General features: G+C 39.1%; 1 protein-coding gene across 1 annotated transcript in view; it reads right to left on the reverse strand.

Moving 5' to 3' along the window:
• Positions 1-19,099, reverse strand: part of csmd2 (CUB and Sushi multiple domains 2) — a 250,294-nt gene that overhangs the window by 115,394 nt on the left and 115,801 nt on the right. The window contains exons 8-12 of the mRNA XM_069699145.1: positions 14,481-14,568; positions 13,225-13,349; positions 8,945-9,066; positions 5,340-5,443; positions 3,196-3,308 (exon numbers count right to left, since the gene is read on the reverse strand). Of these exons, the coding sequence (XP_069555246.1) occupies positions 3,196-3,308; positions 5,340-5,443; positions 8,945-9,066; positions 13,225-13,349; positions 14,481-14,568 (552 nt within the window). The remainder of the gene's footprint in view (positions 1-3,195; positions 3,309-5,339; positions 5,444-8,944; positions 9,067-13,224; positions 13,350-14,480; positions 14,569-19,099) is intronic.

The following is a 19,099-nucleotide window of genomic DNA, read 5'->3' on the forward strand; positions in this document are numbered from 1 at the left end:
CACTTTCTGACTCGGAACACACAAACGCATCCACACCTCCATGACCACCGTTCTTCCTTAAAAACCACACATGCCAAATGTCATTATCGCAAGATTTATGTATCCCTCTTTCGTTCACTCACTCTTCTTTCTACTTTTCTGAGGTTGAAGAAAGCAGATGGGAATGCTGAGGCATCCTATTGAGGCAGCTGGATGGGGGGAAACACAGAGAGCGAATAAGCTCATCCATCCAGGAAATGATGGCAGGGCCTAATACGATTTTAAATCGCACCAGGGGTGATGCTGGGTATAAATCCATACTCAGTCCTAATGATGATCATCATTTAGAACACATATTTAGAGCTCACTGCTGTTTGGATGTATGGCTGTCCTGAGGCAGCCTCATTCACAAGACAACTCATTGATCTTGCGTGGAAGTCACCTTTAAAAGCGGGGATGCTGAGAGCGAATTTTGAGGTGAGCCTGACAGAGAAACAAGGGGAGGATGAACTGAGGGAATGTTGGAACTGGATCTGAAAGAACGTTCCAGCTATAAGACAGACACAAGAATACGTACATACTAATATGAATGCATAAAATCACTCGATCAAGCACTTGAGTGCTTCTCAGATAAGGCCTCTCTGCCTAAAGGGTCCCCACAAGTAGAACTTTAGAACTGGAAGTAATAAATAACAGTCCTTTAAAGTGCCTGCCTACATGAGTTTAATGGGCCGTGTCTCATGATGTACGTGTTTGTAAATGTGTGTATTTTGTGTATGTGGCAATTACGTATACGCCGAGGCAGAAGTGAATGAAACAGCAGTTGATTCTCATGAATAAGTGAAGAGACGTAAGGGCATATTTGTTGTCCTCCTCTGTTTCACATTTCACAATAATCCGCGCACTGTAATGGGAATCAGACTCACATTACTGTCAATAACTACACTGCAATCTCCTCAGGCCTCAGATGACAAAAGAACTTTATTAGTCAGGTTTATTGATATAACGCAATATTGCATACAATATTCATTTTTCTATCGATGCAGTTGAAATTCATTTACATTTTTTGAAGAACTTGAAAATCCAATCATTTCTGAAGCGCATTGGCAAGTGAGCCAATTAAAAAAAGAAATGGTCAAAGTTGACATGTAAGGTGTCTTAACTGCTTCACTACGTCCACTTCTTTTTTTATCCAATACCATTTGTCCTGTTAAAATGATTGCATTATGCCTTAATAGAAACTCAACACTTCCTATATCTGTTTGAAATTAAAAGCCCTCAAGCGTTTCAGTAGACAGAAACCCTTCATTTCTTAACACAGCTTTTAGTGTGAAACATTTGCAGGAATGTGTTGGGACAACTGTTGAAAACAGCATTATTACATTGTTAACTTTATTTAATTAAATAAATTCAAATATCTGAGCGACATTATTAATTATTTTATGGATGTAAACTTGCCTCTACAGTGGTTAAACAACTTCAGAAATAAAGCCACAACTTAACAGTGCGCACGGCCGTGTGTGCTCTCGTGCACGCTTCACATGTGCACTCTAGTAGTGTAGTAGCACTACAGCCCTGCTGTTGACCTAATTTAAGAGTGCATATGATATAATAAATGTGAACTGAAGCAAGAATCAAAAGTACCAACCTTTGGTATCTTATTAAAAGGTACCAAACAAAGTACAGCTTTGTGAACGAACGGTTAAACTGTACAACATGTTCAACTTTCAATAATAATCTATTTCCGCTCTGTACTCTAAAACCTTCACTACAGGAAAAAAAAAAATCAAAAAAGGACAAAATGCTGTGTCCATTGTGTTAAGTACCATCCTGCTGGTGCATTAATTTACATATGGATAGAAATAAGTCAAAATGTTTCCTATCAAACACCCCCACTGTCAGTATAAAGTGCTACTGTAGTTGCAGGCGTTACATCTTCAGAAAGACTGGGGCCACTGCAGAGTGTGTGTGCAACCCATACTCTGATATATGGGTAAAGTGGGAGTGTGTGTACTGATATGACTGTGTTTGCAATTACACTTGATGATCAGGCTTAAAATACAAGTAATTGAGAATGCAAATTAGATTTCGGGTGCTCCAATCTGGGAGGTGAAGTGGTTCAAAGCGTTTCTTCCCCTTCATTAAGTAGAACTCATTGTTTTAATTACACTTTGGTTCAGCATGCTGCTCCACTTTCGCTGTTATTTTTACTGATGAAAAATAAGCATCTGCAGGCGAGGGAGACGAGTCACTGTGCTTCTGAGAGGCAAACAGCAGACTTATCCAGAAGAACCCTGGCAAACACCCCGTACGCACATACAAACACTGAGAAGCAGAACACACACGATCACAGACCCACACTCACACTCCTTGTTGTATCTCATCTTCACACATGCATGCAAACATAGCAGTTCATTTTTTTACAAGTTATCAAACATGTGATAAGTGGTATGTTATTGTCCTGACTCATTAATGTTTAAGGAATCAAATACGACACAAATAATGGATTCAGAATAATAGTCAGTGCAAAGCTGCAATGGAACCAGCAATTTGTGGTTTCATTTACGAGTAGTTCTTCAATTGTCGTAGAGTTTAAAACAACTTTCCTGAAGTGATCCTTTGTGACTTTTTTAGTTCTGTTGATTTAAAGTCTTTGTAATCTAGCTGGATTTTGTGGTTGAATCATGCCATGTGGTGCATGGAGGTAACGGGGCCTTAAGAACCTTACCTATTATGTTACGATGCTAATACGTTTCTTTTAAAAAAGTATTTAATGAGACAGATGCAGCCGCTCTGATCTCTGGGTTTTAGAAACTAATCTCAGGATGAAGACTGATGGGAACGACACCGGTATTACAGCCAACTGAGGAAAAATGTGTTCTGTTAAAGGACATTATGTGAGCTTTGAGAAGTGAATGCACAAAGGTAAATAACCCCCCGAAAAAACTTGAATTCTGTTTGAGGAGACTGGATTTGAATTCTAAATACAAGGCACCTGGAAATTTTGTCATTTTCTAATTGACTGGTATTGAGTCTGTACCACTGTGATGTTCATTTACAAAACCTCACCCCAAATAAAGAACTTCAGCTATGCATATGTCATTCTGACATCTGTTAAGATGGTTACGTCAAACAAGTCGAGCAACCCTTTTCAAAATGTAGCTCGTAATCTAAAAAATCCTTCTGCCTGAACACAACGGCTTGTTGCATACTTACCTTCATAGGAAACCTTGAAGCCCAGGGAGCCACTCGTATCATCTGTTTTGAAGTTGAGCCACATCTGGTGACTGGTGCTCACCACAAGATCTGGAGTGGTGGTCCCAGAGAGGCTACAAAACAACATGAAAAGAGACATTTCTTTCAATGCTGTATGTTTGAGCTAAACAGTATATATACTGTGACAGCAAGGTATGTCTAATATGAAACTCAAATAACTTGTTTCAGTCCTTTTACGCCTCAAGTGTCTCAACTTGTTGTGACTTTATTTGCCAAAAGCCCTGTCTCTACTGCGTCATTAAAACCAACAATACCAGGAGTTGTATATTTGACTATCTGACTTTTCTCATCAAAGCAAAGTACTTTAAAAACTGTTGCGAGCAACTCTAGCCTCAAACTTTTTTTGTATTCTCCCTCTTTATTTCAAAACAGCTGGGGACAAGAAAGTGGAAAATGAAGGCGAGATCAGTCAATGCCACAGAAGTAATTTAATCCTATTTGAATAGTAATTCCACCCAACTCTAATTAGGAAGTGTATAACTGCAGAGTAAGTGATTAAGGGTTCTAATTTTAGTGATGGGACATGGTGAATGGTGGGAGTGGTAGTAGTGTCTGGATAAGTTGAGTTCATGCTTTTGTCCTTTCTCCGAGCCTTTTGGTAATTTGGCGAGTTTCTCTGAACTTATATGTACAAGTGGGAGGAGAGATTAAATGTGTATTGTATCCCAGAAAGCACCAGAGTGCTGGTCAGAGATTATGGATGTTTTAGGGTGCGCTTGCATTCCCCTTTTTTGGCTTCAATTACAAAAAAAAATGTAAAAGCTTAGCGACTCATTTTTCAGATGATGTCTAACCGGATTGTCCCAAAGAATTAAATTAATAACAACATCTTATAAACAACATCTTATAAATGACTGCAGTATGAGTGACTGTCATCCAACATCCAGCCAGACTCATTTGGTCAGAGCATTAACAAGCTACCTGAGAGCTAATCACTGTCTAAAATATAAGTTGTAATATTATTCTATTCAAGTAGTCTATTTGCTTCTGACAATTATGTTGTTGACAAATTATTCCACTATCAAACTAACAGAGAACAGTGTCTTCCAAATGAACAAAAAGAGGGGATTCGATTGGTTGTGACTCACTGTCTATTAACCACCACATTTATGGCAGTGCTGCAGTAAGGTAACACGTCTCTGACCTTAAAGTTAAGGAAAAATAATTCCCTCCACCCTGCACACGCTTGCCTGCACCACTGATTCACAAAAATATAGTCCTGAGTTTAACAGTGCTTAAAGCTGCAGTATATTTTCCACTCCTAAATTGCGCCACTTTGTTTGTGTGCAAGAGTGCAAGGACTGAATTACTGACTCCACTTTCACACCATCAAGAAGTCTATGAGGGGAGTGGAAATCCTTAATTGAACAGATTAAGTCATTTTCAGTGTTTGTTTTTGTGCACAGAGATGTGTGTGTTGTTAGTGTATGCGCAAGGGCACGGAAATATCAAAGTGAGGAAGATCCTCTCACATCAGCAAACTCTTCCTCCACGAACCTCTCCCTCATTTATCTCCAACCTCCTCCCAGTTCCCACCCCGGCAAGGCAGCCTTGCATAAAAGTTGATCCATAAAAACTTTATTAAGGTGGTAAATTTCAGCACAATTAATAACAACATCCTGCGAATTGTTATGGAGCATCTGCTAACGCAAACTCCATTAGGGGGCATCAATATGCAGCATGCAATGCTGCACCGCATGGCTGCAATCTTGATTTTAACACTGAAAAGAGAGATGATTGACAATGTGGAGCGACATCTATTTTTCATGCATTGCTGCATCAAGTGGTGATGAAATGAAAGAGAAACTGTATAACTGTGGAAAAAGGGCTGGAGGGGAAAGGGAAGAGGGAGAGGGGTGCTGCCGGGTGCAGGGAATTGGAGGAAAAGGAGAAGAGGCAAGTGTCCCACAGAAGAAAGGCAGAGAGGAAAGAGAAAGCAAAATACAGAATATGATTACATGGACCATGACGAGCAAAAATGAAAATGACTGCTGACTGAAAAAAAAAAAAAAAAAAAAAAAAAAAAGTTACAGAACAGGGGAGATTAAAGGCCAAAAAAGATGGAGGTGAAAGGAGTCACTCACACATGGAAGATGGTCTTCTGGTCTCCCACCAACTCGCCATCTCCCACCGTCAGGGTGTCATAGCCTCGCTCCAGGTCAAAATCCTCAAATGTCAGCTTGATCACCTAGACGACAGTGGGGACATCACCAAGACAACTGTGAACGACAGATGCTTGAACGCTCCTGAAGCAAGGTGCAGAGAGGAGCCCTCATCCCATCTGTGACTTTCAATTCCTCTGTCCATCAATCTGTCATCCATCAGTCCCGCTTGAATATTTGCACGTTTCAATGCACACTGATGTACCAGCTGTGTGTATTGTATGTAACATTGTCTTTTTTTTGCTGTAAATATCAACAGATCTCATCTGATTCCAATCCTAACTTTTACATTTTGTTGTGTAAATGAACACAAAGTATATGATGTATACATGACCGTGAAATTAGCCTATATTTGGTTACGTCCAAGCCGAGGGAAGCAAGGGTCAACTCCAACAAAAACAGAAAAACAAATTAGTATAATGATGGTAGTGTAAAATACTGATAGAGACAAAAAAGGAGTAATATGAGAGACTAAAATATAAATAAATAAATAAAAAGCAAAGCAATGACTGTCTTTGTCTCCTATTTTAAATTGGCTTCCACTGATTTCCGCCAAATTCGAAATGTTTTGAGAGGGCTGAGAGAGCAAGGCCTAATGAAAAAGCTTATATAAATGCAAATTGCATTCTGTCCTACGTTAAACCTCGCGACTAATGGAAATTGCCAAGGTGGAGAGAAAAGATTGATGGTGTGTTGGCAAAATAGGTCAGATTGCTCGATAAATAGAGTTTCATACCGCAAATTCATATCCCATCTGCCTGCCAGCCAACAGGTCGGGTACAGAGGGGACAGAGAGAAACAGCACAGGACAATTTAAAAAAGCACAGAGACCATATTGTGAGGGAGTCGTGACAAACTCTCCTCACTGATTTGGTGAAGCAATTTGTGCTGTATAGATCATAATATTCTATTTGAAGAATCTTACTGTCTATCACTGCTGTTCTTAATCCTGTAATCATAAAATATTGAAGTTCACATGTCATTTTTGTTGGCTGTTTTGATTATGTTGCTTCTCTTTTTATATCTCATATTTCTCCTAGTTAGTGAGAGGCAACGGTATTATAGGGGTGCACAAGTAAGAATGTGGCCTTGCGACTTCTGATCATTAAACCAGCTTTGGACTGTACCATGTTTAACTGAGGACAGGGTTGATTTAATCTGTTAGAATCATACTGTGTTCAAAATGCCGTACTAACACTCACTAGTTTGAGTGGATAAGTTTGTTCACAGTGTCAAGTATGGAAACACGACTACAAGTATCCAGATGATGCACTCAAAACGGTCCAAAAAAGAAGTGTGAAACACTAACATTTTCCCCTGAAAGGGTCACCATCTTGGCTGCCAGGAGGAAGGGGTGAGACCACTGAAGAAATACTTTTATAATTAAGGCATATGAGGAAGTTGCAGCTGCTGCAGAACACCACACAAAAGTGTGTATTTTTCACTAAGTACCACCATACTGCTGTTGGACACAAGCCATTAGTATAATTATTGCGTGTGTTCAACAGTGGGCACAAAAACACATTAATTTCTGGGTAAAATAATCAAAGCTGCAGATATGTTGGAAGGTGATGTATTCATATGCTGAGGTTATTTCCGGTCAGTGCAGAACGGCAGTGTGCGGTTTGAGACAACACTGCCCTGTCAAAATTCAACTAATACACAGGTAAGAGTCCTAAGCAATGCCTCTATAGAAAATTTGACAGATTTATATGATATACCCATTTGTAAAAGCATTCTTAGGCACATGTATATGTCACTGTAAGCAGCATTGTTGAACTAAACATTATGTATGGAGGGCATTGTTGGTTTGTCGGTGGGCTGGAGGAAACTTCTCAGCTGCTCCATCGCCTGTATTGCTGGATACTTATCTTCATTTTATTATTCTGAACAGCCCAGTGATGCCGGCTAGCATCCTTGTGTGTTATCTTTTCACCAAAACCGCTACACATATGTTTAAATAATCTAAAAGTGAGGATACTTTCAAAAATATTGGCCTACATAGTTTGTATTCATATATTAAATTCAACAAAAGTGTAGTAAACAGAAGAAAAAAAACCCACTGAATCAAATAAATATTTCATGTCACCAACATTCGACCTTAAAAGCACCGCCTGCGGTCCTTGGTACGTTCTGAAACTTTTTTTTTTTCCCACGCACAGTCTTTCAAGGAACTTTGCAGGTAGGTTGTTTCAAGCATCTTGGTTGTTCTGCGGCTTTAGGCTGGCTGTGACTCTTAACCTCAGTCTGACTTGATGATACTTTGATAAGAGTTCTGCAAGGCCCAGAAGAGAGTCTGTATGTTTGAGGTCACTGTGCTGATGCACAATGAATTTGGGGCCAAATAACACCTCCCTGGCAGTTCTGTGCGATGGATAAAAAGGTACCTAAAAGTTTTGCCGAGTGCTTTAAACTTGATTTTGTTTGTGATTTCTGACGTGATGTCTGGCATTTTGGTTGTTTCAGAACAGAGACCCCAGTGTCCCAGATGCTGATGAATAAACACTTGAAAGGTTGTCAACTAAAAACAGCCACATTCGGTATCACATTCAGGACATTATGAAGCAGCAACACTTGACAAAAACCGACATCCATCATGATGTCATGGGGTTTGGATTTAGGTCTAGAAGAGCTTTGTCATGTCCCGGCTCCCTTCGCAGTTCCGCCCCAGTCTCCTGCCTGACCTAACATCTCCTCTGGCTGGGCCTGTGCGGACGGGCAGGAATAGAAGCCCATTACGTCCCTAAACAGAAAGAACAGCCTCGCTCCATCTTCATCTGAAGCAGACACAGAGCGAGAGAAAGCTTAAAGTGCCAGTGTCTGTTTCAGCAGGCTGCCCGTTGGGTATACCCAAGGGTGTTTTTGTAGACATGCAAGCAAAGGGTGAGGGCTGTTGGGAGAGTGTGCACTGTATCTGACTCCCCTTCCTGCCTCGCCTCTCACCTCAAATAGCCTCTCATTTACTCAGCACAGTGCAATAAGAGCAGAGATTTGTAAGACCGTTTTTGTTTGACTTCAGAGAAGGATATTTGGCAGGAAAGCAGCTGAGTGGCCTTGAATACAACTCCAAAGTCAATGGACTGAACAGAATGGCTGTGACACTTTCATGATATCCTCCAAGCATGCTCTCAAAACCTCTCCATTACTCTCCTGTCCATTTCACTCTCTTCCTCGTTCCCTCACCCCAGGTGTTTCTAACAACCCGCTTTGTCTTTTGTTGGCACAATTCCAGTGTTCTTTCATTTTCCTTATCTCCAACATTTTTCAATGGGAGAGCTTCTGTCTCATGGCGTGTTGAACAGCCCCCAAAGTGTCCTGCTGCAATTATCAAAAGCATAAAATGAGTCATGTGTGTCAGAGAAGTGCTTCCTCTGGGGTTCCTCCCTAACAGGTGTGAACACATCAATCAGCTGCCTTTCAGTTTGCTGGCAGCTGAAGACACCACTTAACACACCGCTGGTGATTACAATAGCAAAACTAAATTAACAGTCTGCTCTATTACTTAAGTCCCATGTTTAACATTTTACCTTCGATGTGTCTGTCGCCATGATGACCCAAGTGCAATTAGCGTTGTTGTCGTACTGAACTGGGTAGTTTGGAGATGTGATGACACCACTGGGGCCTCTCAGCTGACCTCCACACATCGGTGCTACAAGACAAGACACAGAAAAAGGCAAATGTTTGGTCAATTAAAGTTTATGCACACACTCTCTCTGATAAGTAAATCAAAAAAGACATAGCATGTGTCAAAGTCTCTCCTGTATTGGCTATTAAATTGGCCACTTCCCTTCTACATTCTGTAAATTTCATATTTTGCTTGTGCTTGAAAAAACTATGGGGGTTTCAAGACATCCAACCATTGACTGTATATAAAAGTGGACGTAGCTTCCGGGTCTGAAAAATTAGGCCCATGTGGAAGGACCCTAGACTGCAAAACCACCAGGGCTGCTAGGGGTTGGCTCCAAAAAAGCTCTGGCTCAATAGACTCCCATTCAACTTCTCTCATCAAATACAAAGTCAATAAACGTTTTCCACAATTTCTTATAGTGTTGTTAGCTAAAGTCGCTTGTTCTCATTAGTTTCCTGGTGGTCCATCTAAAAATAATACCATCATTAATTTGAAAATAAGCTTCAAAAAGCTGTGTTTTGGGGGGCTTGTGTATTTGATTGACAGTCCTGTAGTGCTGTCTGGTTTGCACTATTACGTACGTAAAGTCGTTGAGTTTCCAATCAGATAGAGTCGGATTCCCACTAGCTCTTCCCCGGATCTTCCAAATATGGTCACTTCTAGCTCTGAGCTGATTGGAACTAGTACAATGACAACGGCCAAAATCCAAACTTGAGGCCTCATTATTTCAGTTCAAAACCCAGTGGGTGACGTCATTGTTGGTTGCCACTTTCTTTCAACTCCATTTTTTTGACCAAGAGACATGTGTCATTAAGAGCATCCAAATGTCTAACAATTAAAAGTGCATTTCTTTGACTTGGAGAGATCTCAGTGTTTCTGAATGAACTGTCGTGGCACGTCTGCACGGGAAGTGTTTCCACCGCATTCTTCAGTTCTCCATCCAATGCACTTAAGACAGAACATATACATTGTTTAATTAATACAGCTATCTGCACAGAACACTTAGTGGCTCAGGTTGCATGTGTGTAGCGTGAGTGTATTCTTAAAATTCAAGTATTGTGCGTGTTACTACTGTGATAGGATGCTGGGTCTGACCACTGTCAAAATACAGGTGACCTACTTTGGATACTGTGCCTGAATGTGTCGACAGACATGAAGCATTAAAGTTGCTTCTCCGCCAATGTGCTGCATTCTATGCCTCGTGCATCGCCTTTGAGCGAACATCGTTTTATAAAGATGAAGTGTTTTGACAAGTGGTTGGTAATGATATCTTTTTTTTAAACACAAAAACATCCAATTATATAGCAAAGAGCCATCTAAACAAACTGCAGTGCTCTCTCTAAATACTCGACTTGCCAATTTAGTGTGGCAGCATGATAAACAGACTAATGAAAGATCCAATCAAACCCATAAATTAGCATTTTTACCACAGGTCTAAAGCAGACTGGAGAGAGGATCTTTTTGTAAATATTGTGACACTCTGTAATTTATCATAACAAGACAACAAAGTAGATGGTTTCAGACTGTCTGTATGATCCTCTGCTATTGTTGAAATGGGACAAAATACATTTGGCAGGTTCTGCATATCTACAGCAAACAGTCATGAGAAACAAAATATATAAACAACTGATTATGAATCAGGTAGCGCACTTAGATATTCTCATTTTCTCACTGAAAAGAGTAGAAAACTTGAAAGGACAAGGTGACTTTTTTTATCGAGACCTGAGGGTGTCTGCATGGCAGAACTGTTAAACACCTCCTTTTAAATTAGAGCACAATTTCTAATGAGTACTTTAAGGAAACACAGTGTGTACATATGGGAAGGGGAACCTGAACGCATTTGAAAGGGTCTGAACTACCCTGCTTTTAATGAATTAGGTGAGAGAGGTCCTTCGGGTGCTCGGGTCCCACTCGGTGGCTCCACCCCACTCGCCCCAAACCGCCCCCATTAAAATTGAAAAATAACTTTGCCGAAGTTAAGAGGAGAATAAAGTAATTAATATGAGTTGCGCTGACAGGGAAGGTGACCTTGACGAAAATAATACAGCAGAAAGGAAGTCCATTCAAACTATTGTATCCTCTTTATGTCTTTAATCATGAGGATCAACATGTCTGATACACCCCACCCTGTGTGTTTGGTGACAGATGTGAAAGTGCAGCAGCATTCGAATCCAAAGAGCTGCAACAATGCGAGAAAAAAAAGGTGTGAATGAAAAGAGAACCGTGAGTTTCATATCAAAAAAATTAACTTGCTGCCAGAGATGCCGTTTTTTTTTTTTTTTGTCCCTGTGCTAATGTTAGTGCTGCTCAGTTTAATCATGACAAATGCTAATTTAGGATACAGATTTTCAATTATTCCTTGATCATGTTTAATCTTTATTTAAACACGGTGAGGCAGAACAAAGGCTCAGCACCAAAGGTTAAATGAGGATGATGGAATAAAATATTCTTAAAGGGAAATTTCGCTGACATTGCGCATGTGATGTCAATTCAAATGTCTCTTTACACAAAATAGAAAAACAACTACATATGATGCTCCATCTTACGCTTGTAAAAAGCCTCAATCACTGTTTTTTGTTGTTTTCTTTTTTAGTATGAAGAAGCGAAGACGGAAGTGTCAGTGTGAGGCCGTCAACATTGTTTGAATTCACAAATTACCCAGACTATTTTCTGAAATCCAGGTGACTAACAATAGTTTAATAATCCTTCGAAGAGCTTGATGCGTTCTATTGAATCTGAGTACACAGAATGCTTCTGCATTCATTCTGTTGATTTTGTCTGCAGTGAGATCATCCATAAATGTCAATGTGCCAGCTCCATTGCCACCGCCCAGGCCATAGCAAAACCACTATCACGTTTGACAGAAGGGAGGTGGCACGCTTTGGGTGATAAGCTCTTCATTTTTCTCTCCACACTCCTCATTTCAATAGAGATTGTTTTTTGTTTCATCAGTCCACACAACTTTGTTCCATAACTTTTAACAGTTTCTTTTTATGTTTTTGCAAACTGTAAACGAGCCATTCTTTTTCGAACAGAAATTAAACAGGGTTTGCATCTTCCTCTGCGTTATTGTCATGTGTTCTCTTAATTGTTGACAAGGAAACACATACACCCACATCTTTCTGTGCAGTCATAAAAAGGTTTTTTCACCATGCATTTTTTCTGCTCATTCACTCAACTTGTACTCGTTGGTCTAACAGGTCATCTGACATTTTGATCATCACCTATTCCTCCCTCATACAGACAGACAAACTAAACCTCAATCCAAATGGCAGCTCTCAACTCTGAATCTCATCTACAGCCACAGCTGAGCATCAATTTACAGTAAGATGACACACAGTTGCCCATTAAGAAGCCGAGTGTCAAATTACTTATAAACCCTAGTAATTTGGGCATTGTGTGATAACAAAGTCGTATCACAAACAGCTTTTTTTCAATATTGACATAAACCTACTCAAATTAAAGCTAATACGGATATGTTTTCCATTATATTATATCAAATACAATGAAGAACATAAAATGTTCTTGATTGGTAGTTATGGTCTGAACTCTGATGAATTGAACAATCATCCCCATCCCAAAACATTCTGCTGTACATTTTGGAAATGAAAGTCAACCCACTAAACTAAAACACTAAAGTATTGACCAGTATGCTGAATATTTAGAATTTTGGTGTTTTTTAGAGCATGGTTTTTCTTTTTTAAGCTTTAAAGGAACACACCCTTCAAAATAAAACCACACATTGATATGTGGTGCTCCAACAGATACCCATCATTTAAACCAAAAAAAGTAAAAAATCAAATCTATTTTGATTAATTCAGTTTAGTGAGCCTTGCAAGTTAAGTTTAAAAAACTGAGGACCACATTAGCACCAGTAAAACTGCATCGCAAGTCTTGATCGCATTTCCTGCCCGTCACAAAATGGTCACTAGTGAAGAAGACGTGATTGATAGGTGGCACGACGCCCACCTGGCAAAACAACAGGAAGAAAAATAATGCTGGCCAAAGGCCAAAGTCAAGCCAGTCACAGCTAAAATGGTGAATACTGACTGAGCACCTGGACAAAACGACAGGAGACTCACAAGCAACAAGAGTTCAGAAATATACATAAATAGAGGTCATACTGAGTCTGCTTCCTTTACAGATATGCATAGATGGACCTGACATGTCAATCCTTACCTCTGCAGATGGGCCGATCATCACTCCAGCCTACATAGCTGTCTGTCACTCGGAGACAGCTGATGCTCTTTGAGCCCTGCAGTTCATAACCCTCGTCGCAGGAGAAATGCACTGTGGCTCCTCGCCTACAGTTTGACGGCACACAGAGAAAACACATCAGCACCGCAAACCTTCCCTCTAACCATCTCTATTTACCAGCGGGGCTTTAGACGAGGTGTTCCCAGGGAAAAAAAATAATACGTATATTTTCTTTGCCTTCCCAGCTGTGATTTTCCAAAAGTGCTGCATTGTGGGAGAAGGGTGATACCTCATTTGTCTGTGTTACAGTTGACCACTGATAGAGACAATGACTGTGACAGGAACAAAGCTCCATCATCCCACCGGTAATATCTCAGAGGCAGCCGATTAATGTGCAGTGGCTCAGTGTGGCATTTGTTTTAGTGCACATATTTCTCTGTTTGGTTTGGGTGCACGGGCTTTATGGAGCATGGTTTTGGGTAATGTGCTCTATGCTAGAACACATTTCAAGATTCAGTCTCTGATTTGATAACAAGACCCACAAGTGTCCACAATAGCTCACTGCTGATTAACACTGAACTGTGAACTGTGTGAGGTTCCATTGAATCAATGGTTAACTTGGAGATTACAATAAATATGGGACAGATTTTAAAAAAAAGCCCAATTTCAGCAGTGTGGCAGTCCAAATATTGTAACATGCATTTACTCATGTCGGTTGTTCAATTAATAAAAGGCCACATTTTAAGGAAAAACTAATTTAAGATAACAGAAAACAACAAAACCTACAATTTCGAAGAAAAATTAGAAGAAACAACAATTTAAACGTAATATAATTCCGTTTTAATACAAGACAACTGAACTCAAAACAAATGCATTAAATATTGAATAAAATTATAACAGCAAACTGTCACAAAGCTTCCGAACGTCTTACACAAGATAGGATTGAACCACTAAAAAAATCTGTACCTTGTTTTTTTTTTGTTGTTGTTGTTTTTTACAAGCCATGTACCTATATAGTGTATAGCTCATACCAAAATAGTCAAATTATATAAATTATAATGCAAAATACAATCACAACTTGTCTAAAAGGAAGGTAAGAAAAAACAGATGAGCAAATCTGTCTATCAGCCAATTCTTGCTCAGGCATGATTTGGCTGATAGACAACAAGTTTTTAGCTATTAAGTTGCTGTTACTATTTAATTAACAGCTCCTGAAATACATCTTAACTTGTTTTTACCTGAAGTCAGAGCCTTTTCTCTTTCCTCGATCAGGAATCCCGGGATCTGGACACATGTTGTGTCCCTGCGCTACACCCATCTGCGACACTAACAGGGAAACACAGAGAGAGGAAAATAATTAAGTGCTATCTGTTCAGCCGTTGGAAGTCTAAGCTAAAATGTTTATTCTGAAATTACTCCATTAACAATGTTTATTAAATAACGTGGTCTTAAATGTATTTCCAGTCAGAACATGACATGTATATAGAGTAATTTCAATTTCATTTTTACGAGTCTGTTGTTTGCTTTCTGCCCTCTGGTGATAAATAGCAACTTCACCATATAAAATAAATGTAATAGTAAAAAAAAATATTTAAAGATAAAAAGGTTAATGACTGGAATTTAATTGGTTGTAATACCTGCCTCAGCCTTTGTTACATGAGATGTGCTTGACATTTCCATTGCATTAACATTGCATACGTCAAGCGTTCACCTTTAAATGCTTAACATCATCAAATACATGTTATCTTATTGCACACTCTTGGCGGTGTTCGGTTAAATCATGTCAGCGGGTGCCAAACAGTGGAAGGTGAAGTGTCAGAAGGATTAAACCTGGCCGTCCAGGAGAGCCCTGACTGACTGAGAGGGGTCAAAGGTCTGCCGGGCCCAATCAATGTGACACCTGCTCAATGGCCGGGGTTCCGGCGTGAGGTAAGACAGCAATTTATATAAAACAAGGCTTACTGCTGTCAGGAGACGTGGTAAAAGATTTAAAAAAAAAAATGTTAATAATGGCTGAATAAACAGTAGATGTTACAATGTTAAAAACTAGGAGATATGGGACAAATATGTGTCAGGCTACATCACAAAGCTTTAGATGAGATCATGTATTTTGTGTTATCAACACAAAGCACTATGATTATATTTTAAATAATTCATTGCAATATTTGCATTTGATTACAGCTGCAAACAATGTGGGGACAGTTCTAGTTGAGCTACTCAGCTGTTGAACAGGAGGGTAGGGAGTGATAGAATTAAGCTATAATTTGAGAGTTTTACTTTAAAATTGTAAGTAAAAAATTGCTTTAAATGTGAGAAAAAACATGTTATAAACACGAATGGAAAAGACAGTTCTGCGTGTTAAAAAGAGAAGTTGAAACTAAGAGTTTGTCGAGGTCCAACAAGTGGTAACTTCAGAAGACATCCAGGGTTTAAATTTTATTTTATAGTTTCGGGGGATATTTTTTTTTCACTCGCTGTAATATTTTCCATAATGTTCTTGTTTTTGTTTTGTTTTTCCATTTAGAATCACAGTCCATCAAATACTACATGAAGAGAAAGTGAAATGTAAAGTGTAGTCATATAAAGGAAACACAAAAGCATTACATCAAGCAAATTAAAGTAAAGACGACAACAATAGATTTTTGTGACTGACAGAAGGGATAAAAGCAAATGGGATGCAGAGGTGGATGAAATTAACTGTAAATGGCCTGCAGGCAGTAATGCAATTAGTGCACCTCTTTTTGCTCAACAGGTTGGTGTTAAACCCTTAAACATCCATCTCTCTGTGTCCCTCCACTCAGGTGACTCAGCTGTCAGGCTGTTAATGTTACAGATGTGCGAATAAAGCAGAATGGGATAATGAACAGTGAACTCAAACAGGATGAGAGAGAACAAGGGCAAGGAAGACATGTTGAAAAGAGAGACCAATACAATTACTGATGTCCATTTGGCTATTAGAAGTGCATCTCCTGCACAGACTGTGCGTCCTTTGTGTCTGTGCCGCCTTTGACAGCCAGCAGTTACCCTTTTCTCTGGCCGAGGAAGAGAGAAAAAAAACTATAAAATGACTTTGAAGAATAGGTGAGACAGGTGAAACGCTGAAGAGGACTGTCTGGCAGCTTCTCCAATAGACACACAAGTTGTGGAGACAATTTTTTTTTTTTTAAAGTGTAATGGAATTCAAAGGCATATTCAATGTGTCTCGGATTTTTCCTGTATTAAACCTTGATTCACTGGTTTTAGTAATTTTGTACAGCAGCTACAGCTACAGCTCATCATTGAGCATATCACACATGGTCATTATTCCACTTTTAAGGACATGAACATTCGTCAACACATTGTCATAAATCATCAAATTTAAAACTATTGTTTTTTTAGAACACATCTTGCTTTTTTATTAAAGATTGCACAATATGGTCCCTAATCCTTAGAAATTAATTTGCCAACACTGAACAGCTGATAAAAGGAAATAAATTAATTTGTATGATTCGGACAGTCTGAAGAAACTGGAGGTTTTTTTAATTGCTCAAATAAATGAACTAAATACAGAAATAACTTGCAAAAACACAGAAGAATAATATAAGGAAATGAAATAACAGCTGCAATACTTCTACTGGTAACAATAACATACTAATGATTTAAAGTGAATAAATACTAGTAGCCTAGAAATAAATAAAAATAGGCACATTTCTTTAAAAAAAAAAAAGGGTAGAAGTTATGAAGCCTGGAATTATAATTAAGGGCAGAGCAGGCTGTAGAGCTATATGAGAATATCCACTGACATTCAGCTTCTGACAAGAATTATTAGCTTGTATTTACACAAATTTAGATCAAATATAGAAAAACAGTATAAGAAGCAGGACCTGTAACACTAACAGATATACTCAAAACTGACCCCAACAAATCAATTTCTTGTAAACATAGATATTGACAAGCCATAAGGCAAGTCAAAAAATGATGCTGGAAGATGAGATCTCACCTGAGTGTGAAATCTCTGAGTTTGAGCCACCTTAAGATGATATAATGTTTCTCCATTCTTTTCTTTACTGGACATACACACATCCAGTAACTCCTGACCTTACTTATGGGGCGATAAGTGGCCACTGACCTAACTTGTCAGCTCTCTCAGCAAGCAGCAGAGAGGCAATAGATTGCCGTTCCCCAACAGCATCGCATAGAGCAAAATGACAAGCCTTCTACCTTGGAAATCAGAAGAAGTTAAATAATGTTTAGTAAAACCGTACTTGCTACATACAAAGACCTGGGCATTTAAACACGAATGAGCAAAAGTGCATGCTGATGCCTTTCATCAGGTTTCAGGTCATGGCTGTAGCATACATTGCAGGTGCCACACTCCCGCTGTGGCCTGCACCAGCATGAATAGAAAGCTTTTACATCTGGTGGACACGTGGAAACATTAAGACTTGCCAAGGTGTAGAATGGATTCCCCTGCCCCCCCCCTCAAAAAAAAAAACAGAGATTTGTTTGTTGTGCATCATTTGGATCTTTAGGGTTCTTGATTTCAGAATTATATGACATTGTGCCTTTTTCAACCCCCTCTCAATCCCACCTCTCCTAGAAAAGATGAACCGGACAGCCCTCATTTTCCCTCTCTCCCAGCTGGATGTCAAATCACACCTTCTGGGCAAGACCTCGAGCTGTATGGAGTAGCAGGGTCGGTGAAGGGCTTCGGGTCAGACTCCGACACAACCGTGGTGAGGATGGTGAAAACGAACAGCTTTTCTACTTTTTATGTCGCATTTAATTAGCTATTTAAAAAACTATCGGTTGATGCCTGATCTCAAACTTGTTACTCTTGCAAGGCTGCACTTTGCTCCTGGTTTTGATTGCTAGGTAGAAGCATAAAGCTCCATCAGAAAGAAATCTGTGTGAAAATATTGCAGGTCTGTGTTTTTTGCCTTTTTGTTCAAGGAAATCCATTCATGTTTTGACTGCCCAATGTGTAAATTATTTTGGTTTTCCTCTTGTCTTTCTCCTCTATTTAACTAAGTTAATAAAAAAACTAAAAAAAATGTAGGCGATAATAAACTGTATTCATCAAGGGCTCCTTGTGTCAAATAGTCTGCTACCATAAAGCCCTTTTGCGAAGCAGTGAGACTCTGAGGCTTTTGTACTGTTGTTAACAAAAGCATAATGCAGGTGGATTCATTTACCACAGCAAACAAGCACCTACATCATGTTCAGTTAAATTGTCAGGTTACTAAAATCTAACAAACACCAATCACAGTCCAGAATATTTAGTGATCATGGTGTAAACCATGATTACCACTGTTTGTTTGTATGATATGTGTGTACATGCTCTGAATGTGTTTGTGAAATTATATGGTTCTCTAATAACCCTGGTAAAAAGTATTTTTGACCCATGCAAGAAAATATCTCCTTTTAGCATATTTTTTATAAATTGAATCGCCAATACAGTAGTTTCATTGTTTCAGTCGACTCAAATTGACATGGAAAAGTAGTACCAAGTAAAGTGAAGTCCCTTTATCTTAGCAGAATATTGCTGGGGTCAAATACAGGCGAAAATCTTACACGTTAACATTTTAGAAATAAGTATGTACATAGTTTAAGTGGAACAACTGCATTATTTACAAATAAGTATTATACACTCTCACTTAAAACGATGCCTGATAGAAAAATGATATGAAGATATTTTAGTTTTGTGTAAAAAGTACAATAAGTTCCACCTTTGTGGGACAAAGACAAGTTGACCAGTCACTGTAATGAGTCTGTAGTGTTGTGACAAATAACTGTATTGGTGGCCAGAAGGCATCCGATCCCACTGCCAGGGTTTTCACCTCAGTTGCAATTAAAACATTTTCAGATTTAAAAAATA

This window comes from Brachyistius frenatus, unplaced genomic scaffold, assembly GCF_029030835.1.
Source record: "Brachyistius frenatus isolate BFR_SWC_R1_liver_20210118 unplaced genomic scaffold, ASM2903083v1 Contig_2, whole genome shotgun sequence".
Lineage (NCBI taxonomy): Eukaryota > Metazoa > Chordata > Actinopteri > Embiotocidae > Brachyistius > Brachyistius frenatus.